Here is a 10,387-nt window from a genome sequence, read left to right as displayed (position 1 = left end):
CACGTAGCGGAGGGGAATGCAAAAAAAAAAAACAAAAAAAAAACAAAGCAGGAAAATACTGTTCTAATATGCACACATATACCTCTTTATGAATATATATCTCGTTTTAATGTCATCGTCGCTATAATTTAAATTTCAAATAAGTAAAAGGGTTTAAAAGTTTAAGCCGACAAAAGTGAATGACAAGCCACGTGCCTTTTATATCAACCTTACGTCAGAGAGAACGTAAACAAAAATACGGAAGTAAAACGGAAACTCAAGATCCAATCGAGTCACGCTAAAACATCGAAGTTTAGATGTTTTTGTTTATAAATATCAAAATAATTGCGTGTAATATTGATTAGCCTTGGAGACCTAAAAGGAATCGGTGAGTAGCATCACATAAGTATTATTATACAAACAATTATAGACAGTTAGCCTTTTAGCCGATTAGCATTCAGTTTTATCAAGCAACGCATAGAGTCATTGAATTAACTACAGTCTCAAGTCATCATTTTTCCAACATATCCTATTCAAGGTGTGCGATGGAGGGCTCAAAGTCTTCGAGCACGACAATGCAGGTTAGCTTCGTTTGTCAGCGCTGCTGCCAGCCACTAAAACTGGACACGTCCTTCAATGTCTTGGATCGGGTCACTATTCAAGAATTAATTGGTATGCATTTAAAGTTTAGCGTTTAAATGTGTGCACGGTTAACAATGTTTAACAATGCTTTGCATGCATCTGTCCTTTACAGCTCCTTTAGTTACAGTGACCCCGAGCAAACAGCCAGAGAGCAGTGAAGGGGGAGAGACAGCGCCAGAGGTTTGCTAATCATAAAATGGTCATTTAATAGCTTGGTAGCTTTCCCCTGTATATTACTTACGTGATCATACAAGTGTAATTACATTTTTGTTAAACATAAAGTGCACTCTTTGTTCAGGAGACATTTGTAGAGAACAAACAAGATGGTGTCTCCAGAAAGTACATCCCCCCTGCACGGTGAGCCATTAACTCCTTTGTAACCCTTTGGTGTTGTAATTTTGAATTTAACACCTTTTGTTTTAATGTGTTATAGCATGATGTCCACAGAGAGTGCCAACAGCTTCACTCTGATTGGAGATGCTTCTGATGGGGGAACCATGGAAAATCTAAGTCGTCGACTTAAAGTACATTTATATAATTTTCAATATAGCATTTCTTCCTGTGTTAAATTGTAACATGATGCTGATCTTGTGCTGACAGGTGACAGGTGATCTGTTTGACATCATGTCTGGTCAGACAGACGTAGACCATCCATTGTGTGAAGAATGTACAGACACCTTGTTGGACCACCTTGACACACAGCTTAATATCACAGAGAATGAATGTCAAAATTATAAGTAAGTAGTTACCCTGAAACAATCATAACATATATAAATAACATATATAAATAAGAATTAATTACACTGACTGTGAAAACAGGCAGTGTCTGGAGCTGCTGTCACAGCTGGAGGTAGAACAGGAGGAAACACTGTTGGCAGAGTTACAGCAACTGAAGGAGGAAGAGGATTCTCTGATACAGGAGCTAGAGGCAGTGGAGGAGCAAAGAGCTGCAGTGGCACAAGATCTGGCTCAGAGCAGGGTCCAGTCTCAGCAGTTAGACACAGAGGAGCTGCAGTGAGTACACACCAGAGGGTGCATATAAACACACACAACTTGTAACTCTTTTCATCTATGTCAAAGGTACCAAAAAGAGTACAGCGAGTTTAAACGACAACAACTAGAGCTGGATGATGAATTAAAAAGTGTCGACAATCAGATGCGATATTGCCAGATACAGCTAGATCGTCTGAAAAAGACCAATGTCTTCAATGCCACATTTCACATATGGTAAATATCTACAGATAATTGATTATATTCTACAGATATGTAAACTATAATGTATATATAATGTGTGTATGTGTGTATATAATGTGTGTGTATATATATGTATATATATATATATATATATAATTATTGTAAACGTAGGGCCTATAGCCAGTGATTGTCAAAAGATATAAATGTTTTCTTTTGGTATATAGGCACAGTGGTCAGTTTGGTACAATCAATAATTTTCGCCTGGGTAGACTTCCCAGTGTCCCTGTGGAGTGGAATGAGATCAACGCAGCCTGGGGGCAGACAGTGTTGCTGCTTCACGCTTTAGCCAACAAAATGGGGTTACGCTTTCAAAGGTACACAATTCTATGCACAATTTCATGTTTTCAGATATAGAACTATATATATTTTACTGTTTCTATGTGATATTTATACTTACTAAACAAAAATATTTATACTAGATATCGCCTTGTGCCCTATGGAAACCATTCATATCTAGAGTCACTAACAGATAAGTCAAAGGTAATACTGAATGAAATATTTAGTCATCGGTCACATATTAATCATAGTACCAATTGGTATTTCTACAATTATTACATACTTCTGGTGTTACAGGAACTTCCATTGTATTGTTCGGGTGGTCTAAGGTTTTTCTGGGACAATAAATTTGACCATGCCATGGTGGCCTTTTTGGACTGTGTACAGCAGTTTAAAGAGGAGGTTGAGAAAGGAGACACAGGTTTCTGCCTCCCATACAGGTTAGTTTTCACAGATGATGTTACAACCATATTTGTTTATAATCAATAGTATTTGTATGAAATAAAAAAAAAAGTTATTTATTATTATATATAACAATGGTATTTCATATTTACATATCCCACTTTTACAGTGTGACAACCATTTCCAGTTGGAGCAAACTTCATGTCTATTCTTTCATAATGACCTGTTATTATACTGTAAAAGAAATTGAATTGCTTGAGAAAATTATTATAAATCAATAACCTTCAGTTTACAACACTTCCAGGGCTTAACGACCTCTTGGTAGTACTAAGTGCTATACCCTATTCTAATACTCAAATGCTATTAAATTTAATGAATATAATTAAGATTCACATGAGGATCACATCCTTCAATCCCAGTGTGATAATAGTTTGCAATGTTATTAACCACAGGATAAAAATCCCCATCTCTTTCATCTCATCATTTACTGTGTTAAACTATAGGGGACACCCTTGATTTGAACAAAAACTGAATTACTGTATCTTGATGTATGAGTCATGATTTTTTTTTCTTGTTGTAGAATGGATGTGGACAAAGGAAAGATTGAGGACACAGGAGGCAGTGGAGGCTCTTACTCGATCAAGACTCAGTTTAACTCAGAAGAACAGTGGACGAAGGCGCTCAAGTTTATGCTCACAAATCTGAAGTGGGGCTTGGCTTGGGTCACCTCACAGTTTTACAATAGATAAATTATGGTTTAATTTTCACATCTCTGTATAAACATTTTATAATTTGCTTTAAATTTAAATGGAGTGAAGTGTGCAGCACATTTAAACAATCTATCAAGTCTAGAAGACTCTGCATGAAAGGCTGTCTCCTATTAAGGAGGCCAAGCACTGGGAGCAATATTAAAAATGTTTATACTAATAATTCTTACATCTGAAAATGTAATCTCTTAACATTTAGTTAACAACTGACAGAATTGTTGGAGGGTGACACATTGACCTAAAAATCTGAGTATTTGTCAGTATTTAAATGTTATTGGGAATTTTTATCATTTATTTGGCTATAATTATCCAATGTAAATATGCCAATATCAAACATATTTAATAAAAGGTTTGTTATTCAAAGATTGTATGACGCTGAATACAAAATGACACAATATTTATTTTAATGATTTCATTATTATAATCTTAGCTCTCATTACAACACTCATTCTCTAGCCCCAAAACATTCCAGGGGGAAAATCTCATGAAAAAATATGGGCTTAATTGAAATTGGAATAACTTCCAGTTATTCAGGAAAATATTAAAAATAGTTCAAAACCTGTAAATCTTTCACAGTCAGTCCTCCTCTTCTCCAGTTCATTTATGATCTTCATGTGGTGCCATGTAAACAAGGCAGGCCGAGCCTTGAACTTTGGTCATCAGTCATTATCACTGCAGGACCCCTTCTTTACAGCCCCCAAGGTCAACCAATACAGAATACATGTATGAAGCGGGATGGGACAAAGTGTCAGTAATGCTTGAACCTTCATGGAGGCAGAAAATCTTTCAGCTGTGCAATATTTAGGGTGCTTTTTCTATTTATTGTGAAGGAAAAGGCCCTTAAAGGGACCACATTATGTCAGTGCATGCATGTGGGCATAACTGGGTTATACTGAGCCCACAGCCAAAGACTGTCCCTTAAATTAACCGCTAAAGCAACCTTTTCTTTTAACGTGTGATCCACATCATTCATAAGTTACACACAACTGTCTCCAACCATTAATTTCAAGATTTAAGGAGATTCTGCACAAAGCATCTTATTCGGTTTCAAACATACTTTTTCTATCAGAGGCACTGCTGCTGTAACAGCTGGAGGTGGAGGGGAGGGGTGCTGCTGGGGGTGTATTGTTGCCCAATGTCCGTCTGATATGAGGCATTAGAAAGGGGTCACTCGCTAACTGTAGAACATCTACTCTATCCTCTTTGTGATAGGCCAGGCAACGACGAATAAAAGCCTAGAACAAAGGAAAGAAACAGTTAAGAAGCAGCAACAGAGTAGGATAGGCAATATTGCTATGAGATTGATTATCAATATAACGCTAAAAATATAAAATATTTTCATAAATATTTTATTATAGAAAGATAACTTGCAAACATAACATTTAGGCAACACTGTCAGAGTTCACCTTTGCTTCTGTGGTGACAGCAGGCTTTGGCGGAAAGTGAACCTCAGTAGCTTTTAGAATAGTGTTTTCTTGAAGAATATCTTGTTGTGACAGGTTATGACCAAATGGCTGAAAGGGAAAATTTTGTGAATTTGCTGGTTTAAAGCTTTTCTAACTTTGAGGTTAAAGCAATAAGCAGTAATTACCTTGCGTCCATATAAAGTCTGGTAAAAGATTACTCCTACTGACCAAACATCTACTTTGTTGGAAATTTTGGGGGGCTCCTTCCCCATCACAAAACACTCAGGTGGCAGGTACCTGGAAGCAAACAATGGTCAAACATGTTCTTCCCAATAAAACAAGTCATTTTATGCCCTATTATAAATGCAGTGAGCTTTGTACCAGTAGGTTCCTGCTCCCTGTGATGTCAGGTCCATGCCATCTGCAGAGCTATAGCTATCATCATCCATGATCTTGGACAGGCCAAAGTCAGTGATTTTAATCTCTCCACAAGCTGTGCCATTTACCAACAGGATGTTTCCTAGCGTAACATCAAAGACAACAATAAGTATCTAACTCTTCTATATGAAACACTACATATTGGACTCTGCCAGTACCAGGTTTGAGGTCATAATGAATGATAGGGGGCCGAATCTGGTTGAGGTACTTGAGGGCATTTACAATCTGCATTACGATCGAACGGCCCTCCTTCTCAGTCATCAGCTTATTCTGCTTCAAGTAAAAATCCAGATCGTTGCCTTCGCAGTACTCCAACACTGTGCAAAATCTAAAGAAGATAATAAAACAGTAAATAAATTAAAATTAACTGCGCATTACTGGCTTAAATATGACCAGAACTTGCAATGCACTTACGAGTCTGTGTCAAGTGAAAAGTAGTCGTAGAGTTTGACTATTCTTGGATGGTCAAGGTCTTTGTGAATTCTATATTCCCTGTAAGCATGCCTGAAATGAAATGCCATGAAACTTGTTTTATCTCTCATGATTCAAAAATTACAGGAGTAAAACAGTACAAGATCAACATTCAGACCTGTGATAGTTTTCCTTCTTCTCCTCTCTCCAGTTCTTGTTGAGCTGGTGAATTTTAATAGCTACATATCTTTGTTCCGTTAAATCAAATGCCTGAAATGAAAACCAAATGATCAACTTTGTAATACATGCATTAATTAGAATTAAAATTAATAAATAGAATGTCCACTTACCTTATAAACTTCACTAAAACCACCTCTTCCAAGTAAATGCAGCAATAGATACCGGTCATTCAATGTTGGATGGTCTTTGAATCTACAACACGGATTCAAGGATGTCATTGTATTACATAAATATAGACCTTTAAGCTGTCAGTAATAGTTAAGCGACATACTGCGAGTTGTCCTCATTATGGATCCTCTTCAGCTCTCGGATGTGCAGGTTCCTCACTCGTTCCAACTGCTCCAGTTCTGACTGGACCTCAGCCTCTTCCTATAAAAAAAACACAAAACCCCATCAATAATTATAATCATAACATTCGAATTACAAGTTTCTAATAAAGGTTAAACTTGTACCTTTTTTAGATGACCGATTCGAAGCTTAAATATTTCTTCTTGCTCATGATATTCTGCAACTGACAACCTGTGTGGGTAAAACAGCATACACCCAAGGTTACTGTATGTAAGAATGAAATAATTCAACTGAAAAATACTTAAGGTTTAGTACTATGCAGCTTTTCTGAGGGAAGATTTGGCACCTGCTTATGTCCATGGAGATGTTAGAGCTTTGCCTAGAACATTCCACAGTACTGCATTTAACTTATCCATCTTACATGTATTTAATTATAGGTGTTTTTATTGCAAAACATACATCTCTATGGAGATCCCAGGCAAAGCAATAGCATCTCCATAGAGATAAGCAGGTGGTGAACCCTCCAAGTTACATAGTGAACCTTTGTTATTATGAAAGTCTTACACTTCACTCTCCTGGCCGTTGCTCCTGCTCTTTCGTTTGCTTTGTTCAATGTTAGGTGACGGTGACTGAGAAACGGAGGGTGGTTTTCTCTTCCCAAGTAACTTCCTTTGCCTTTCAATATCCTCCCGTTGTGAAGTGATCCGCTCTTGCTGCCTAAATCAAACATACACTTGAGTTAGAAACAACTACCTACCCTGTGTAATACAACATGCTATTCTATTTGCAAACAGACTTTATGAGATTCTGAAAGGCATATCCATCTGTCCACTGCTCAGTAAAGGAGGCCCCATGGCGCACTGTGGTGAAATGACCCAATCGGAGACGATCCTGCATGCTCTTGTCCCTGCATGCTTTCTTCTCCTGTTTTGACTAAGAAACAAAAAACATAGATTTATAAACAACTAGAAATCAGCAAGTGAATATTAAAAACACTTACCTTCTCAATCAGAAGTTTCTTGCTCATAGTCACACACTTGTTGAGACGTTCCTTGTAGCGTTCCAAGATTTTCTGCTGCTCATCAATCTGCCGTCTCAAATCACAGTTTGCCTAAGAAACAAATCAAACAATAGTTATACTTTTGAAATGAATACGAAAAGTAGTAAGTAGGACAATCATCCAGATCTAACTCTCAGCAGGTCATCTATTCTCCCCTCCTTCTTCTCCAGGTCAGAGTTTTTGTCATTCTCCAAAGCCGTTAGCTTCAGCAGGGTCAGTTCAGACTACAAAACAAGAACACACTAATAAATAATAATAATAAACTATTGAGTTTTGATGACTATGATTTATATCTACACTGTATCATTAATAGCATAACCAACAATGCAAATGCATGTTATTCTCCACAATGTAGTAGTATATTAGTTTGAATTCTAAAAACAATCCAACGCCAAATTTAAAATGTAAACCTAGAACAAAATAGCAAAAATATGACCCAAAACTTCGCAAATCTTTGAAGGATAATTCATCACAGTAAAGGCATTACCCTGGAATGATGACTCACCTGTATGGCTTTATGAGAGCAGGAGCTTGGCCGCAGAGTTTTTACAGAGCTGCAGGAAGAGGAGTCGGTGAAGACAGAGCCTGTCGATGAGGGGCTGCCATGTTGAAACTGTAATATAAAAACATAGTTACACTTACAATCTAAAACTGCACATAATTTTACATACACATTAAATCATTTTGAGAGAGCAAAAACTTAAAGCAGTGACACAAATGGATGGTGGTGCTCACCAGAAGATTAGACAGAGAGTGTTGTGAAGAAGAGCGCACCAGAGGTGGGACGCCCCGGGCAGGACTAGTGCCAGAGCCACTGCTGCCGGCAAACTGGCCACAGGAAAAAAGCATGGAAACAAGGTGGAGCCAAAGGAGAAATATTATTGAAAAAAAAATGTAAATAGGACACCAATCAGTTATGGGGTGAATTAGAAAGACATAGTCTGAAAATGATTGGAAACAGTAATTGTTTTTAACTTTGAACTTACATCAAAATAGTCACCGACTTTCTGCCCCTTTCCATTTCCTAAAAGAAGAGATTGAACATAATTTTGAATATAAATTATTAGAAGAGCTGATAACTGGAATCTTAATTCTAATTCAGCCTTTTAATGTTGTTGAAAACTCACCATAGTTGGTGGTGTCGTATATGTCCCCCTTTCTCTTTCTGCCTCTTTGCCCACTGGTCTTTTTCTCTGGTGTCTGACACAGAAAAATATCATGAAATTTTCACATCAAAAATTCAATTTTCCTGTATATTTTTCATCATTACTTACCTCCAGCTCCTTGTCACTGAGTGATCCTGCACTGCACAATGACTGGTTGGATGATTCACTGTTAACTGAATTCTAAGAAAACATGAGAAAAGCAACACATTTGAATCTTTTGACCCTGAAATAAGTATGAAGGACAATGACAAATTCAATCTGTAAGTAAAAAGGCCTGTCAGATTTTGGCTGTTCCGGGACATTTTTAAATCAAGTCATATTTCATCTTGTGAGCCACACAGAATACCATAAATAGAATAGATCCCAGATGTGTTTTTTTTACTCAATGTGAAGTGACCAATATAACAATACATTACAGAAGAGCAGGCTGCCGGAAGACTGATTGCTTTGTCAGAGGTTGCCATTTTCTCTCTGCGAACCCACTCACAGTCATATGGAGTTCAACAGCAGAGGGTTAGTCTGTGCTGTAAACTCGGCTGCAGTGGCATTTTAGTGTCACTAGTTGACATTGAAACAAAGAACTGCTGGCAAGCTCTTCTGACAGCCAAGACAGAGCTGGATTTAGATTTTGTTCAACGAAAATACCAACAGCCATCAGTGAATCAGTGAACACTTCCACAAAAAAGCAGTAATAAAGCTGGTTGGCATAACCTTTTGGATTGATTTGATCCTATATAAAGAGTATTTCAGTGTACAAACCTTTCCAACACCAGCTCCAGAAAATCGAGCCTCAAGCAGTTCTTGACGACGAGGGTCCAGGCCAATAGCCCCGGCATGTACTCCTTCCATCATGCCTAAAAGATCAATTGTAGAGTAAAAAAATAAATAAAGAGTTATGTGACCATTACTGCCATGCCTACATTGAAGACTTTAGGTAGTGACAGCCTGGGAACAATTAGCCTAATGTATTTTGGATATGGAAATTTAAACATGTAGACATAGAGCATCCTATGCACTATTTCAAAAGATAAAGAAATATTGTGATATCAGACAGTTACAAATCAATTAAATAGTTGTAACACTTGTATTCTGGATGTATCATTTTGAAAGATTTGATGCAATCTAACATTGATTTCAATCACAACAGCTCTTATCTCATATCCCCTCACAGAGTGCATTTCTATACGATTCCTCCATATCTGTGATCAGGAGGTCATTGTTTACTCTAGACAGCAAGGTGCGGTCGATACCAAAGTCAGGCTAAATACAGTAGGTTAGCAAGAAAACACACAAAGGCTACTGTGCCCACAGACATCTTGCGAATCTATTTAATTAAAAGTGGCATGCACTGTGAGGATACTCTGCAAATATAAACACAAAAAGTTTCACAGAGTGCGTAGCACTGAAAACTGAAAACTGGATTAGCATCACACGTAATATTCGAACTAATGCTAAATTGTCAAGTAACGTTAGCTAACATTATGTGCATTAGAGGTGGTCTCACCTGAAGATCCTCCGCTGTTTTTTTCGCCGTTTCTCAGACTCGGCTCCGTCCATCCGGCGACATCTGAGCCACTAGCTATCAACAGTTCTACACACCTTATAGAAATCCCGTTCAACTTCAAAGACCCATTTAAGACTATTTTTAATTGATGGAAGACATGAGTTAGCTTAGCCAATGCTAGCTCAGACGAGCGGTGCGCCTGGTGCGTGCTGGTGTCATCCGGACAGAGGCCCTGGTCCTCGGGGTTTCCTCGTCCGTCCTGGAGCCGCTGCACGGGCAGTCCTCAGCTGTCACCCTCTGAAGCCTGGACACAACTGTTACATGCTGCTAAAACACTCTTTTGCACCGCCGAGGCTTTACGCACACAGGAGGGATGCCATCTTCCTCACGCAGTCCATTCTCCAGCTGGTTTTAAGAGATCTTAACCCGGTGCGAGGCCGCAGGACTTCGGGGAGAGCTTTGACTGATGCCTCCTGGCGCTGTTTAATACATAATAAGACCACAAGGGCACAGCCAAGTGGAGACACCCTGAACTCTACCTGTGCGCTACCAAG

At 38.3% G+C, this 10,387-nt stretch overlaps 2 protein-coding genes across 4 annotated transcripts; one reads left to right on the top strand and one right to left on the bottom strand.

The window, feature by feature from the left end:
* Positions 1–216: 216 nt before the first annotated feature.
* On the top strand, positions 217–3,713 carry becn1 (beclin 1, autophagy related). 2 transcript variants are annotated; one of them, XM_033984628.2, is made up of 12 exons: positions 217–367; positions 518–651; positions 734–801; positions 920–978; positions 1,055–1,145; positions 1,222–1,358; positions 1,441–1,635; positions 1,702–1,848; positions 2,040–2,189; positions 2,295–2,355; positions 2,449–2,591; positions 3,134–3,713. In XM_033984628.2, exons 2-12 carry the CDS (start codon positions 525–527, stop codon positions 3,300–3,302), a joined length of 1,347 nt encoding a protein of 448 aa, XP_033840519.1. In that variant the 5' UTR covers positions 217–367; positions 518–524; the 3' UTR covers positions 3,303–3,713. The 2 variants fall into 2 exon arrangements, with proteins under 2 accessions (XP_033840519.1, XP_055085376.1); XM_055229401.1 differs by having other exon boundaries at positions 231–367; positions 923–978; positions 3,134–3,482.
* On the bottom strand, positions 3,701–10,342 carry LOC117387076 (serine/threonine-protein kinase tousled-like 2). Of its 2 annotated transcripts, XM_033984470.2 has the most exons (21): positions 9,834–10,342; positions 9,089–9,183; positions 8,438–8,509; positions 8,291–8,363; positions 8,150–8,187; positions 7,899–7,991; positions 7,669–7,776; positions 7,295–7,387; positions 7,104–7,214; positions 6,900–7,036; positions 6,668–6,820; positions 6,268–6,334; positions 6,087–6,184; positions 5,926–6,007; positions 5,754–5,845; positions 5,579–5,668; positions 5,323–5,492; positions 5,108–5,246; positions 4,912–5,023; positions 4,727–4,834; positions 3,701–4,555 (listed from the first exon to the last, which is right to left on the bottom strand). In XM_033984470.2, the coding sequence occupies exons 2-21, from the start codon at positions 9,179–9,181 to the stop codon at positions 4,358–4,360; spliced, it is 2,127 nt and encodes a 708-aa protein (XP_033840361.1). In that variant the 5' UTR covers positions 9,182–9,183; positions 9,834–10,342; the 3' UTR covers positions 3,701–4,357. The 2 variants fall into 2 exon arrangements, with proteins under 2 accessions (XP_033840361.1, XP_033840362.1); XM_033984471.2 differs by lacking the exon at positions 7,899–7,991.
* Between the last annotated feature and the right edge of the window lie 45 nt (positions 10,343–10,387).

Source organism: Periophthalmus magnuspinnatus, chromosome 19 (genome assembly GCF_009829125.3).
Source record: "Periophthalmus magnuspinnatus isolate fPerMag1 chromosome 19, fPerMag1.2.pri, whole genome shotgun sequence".
NCBI classification, from domain to species: Eukaryota; Metazoa; Chordata; class Actinopteri; order Gobiiformes; family Gobiidae; genus Periophthalmus; species Periophthalmus magnuspinnatus.
The sequence above is the reverse complement of the archived record's forward strand: the minus strand, read 5'-3'. Positions and strand labels throughout refer to the sequence as shown.

Excerpts from the sequence above, each read along its gene's own strand:
- LOC117387076 (XM_033984470.2), bottom strand. The coding sequence starts at position 9,181 with ATGATGGAAGGAGTACATGCCGGGGCTATTGGCCTGGACCCTCGTCGT. Across the intron at positions 8,510-9,088 it reads CTGGAGCTGGTGTTGGAAAG|AATTCAGTTAACAGTGAATC; the intron begins GTTTGTACACTG and ends ATGTTTTCTTAG. Across the intron at positions 7,215-7,294 it reads GAATAGATGACCTGCTGAGA|GCAAACTGTGATTTGAGACG; the intron begins GTTAGATCTGGA and ends TTTGTTTCTTAG.
- becn1 (XM_033984628.2), top strand. The coding sequence starts at position 525 with ATGGAGGGCTCAAAGTCTTCGAGCACGACAATGCAGGTTAGCTTCGTT. Across the intron at positions 652-733 it reads CACTATTCAAGAATTAATTG|CTCCTTTAGTTACAGTGACC; the intron begins GTATGCATTTAA and ends TGTCCTTTACAG. Across the intron at positions 1,636-1,701 it reads TTAGACACAGAGGAGCTGCA|GTACCAAAAAGAGTACAGCG; the intron begins GTGAGTACACAC and ends TCTATGTCAAAG.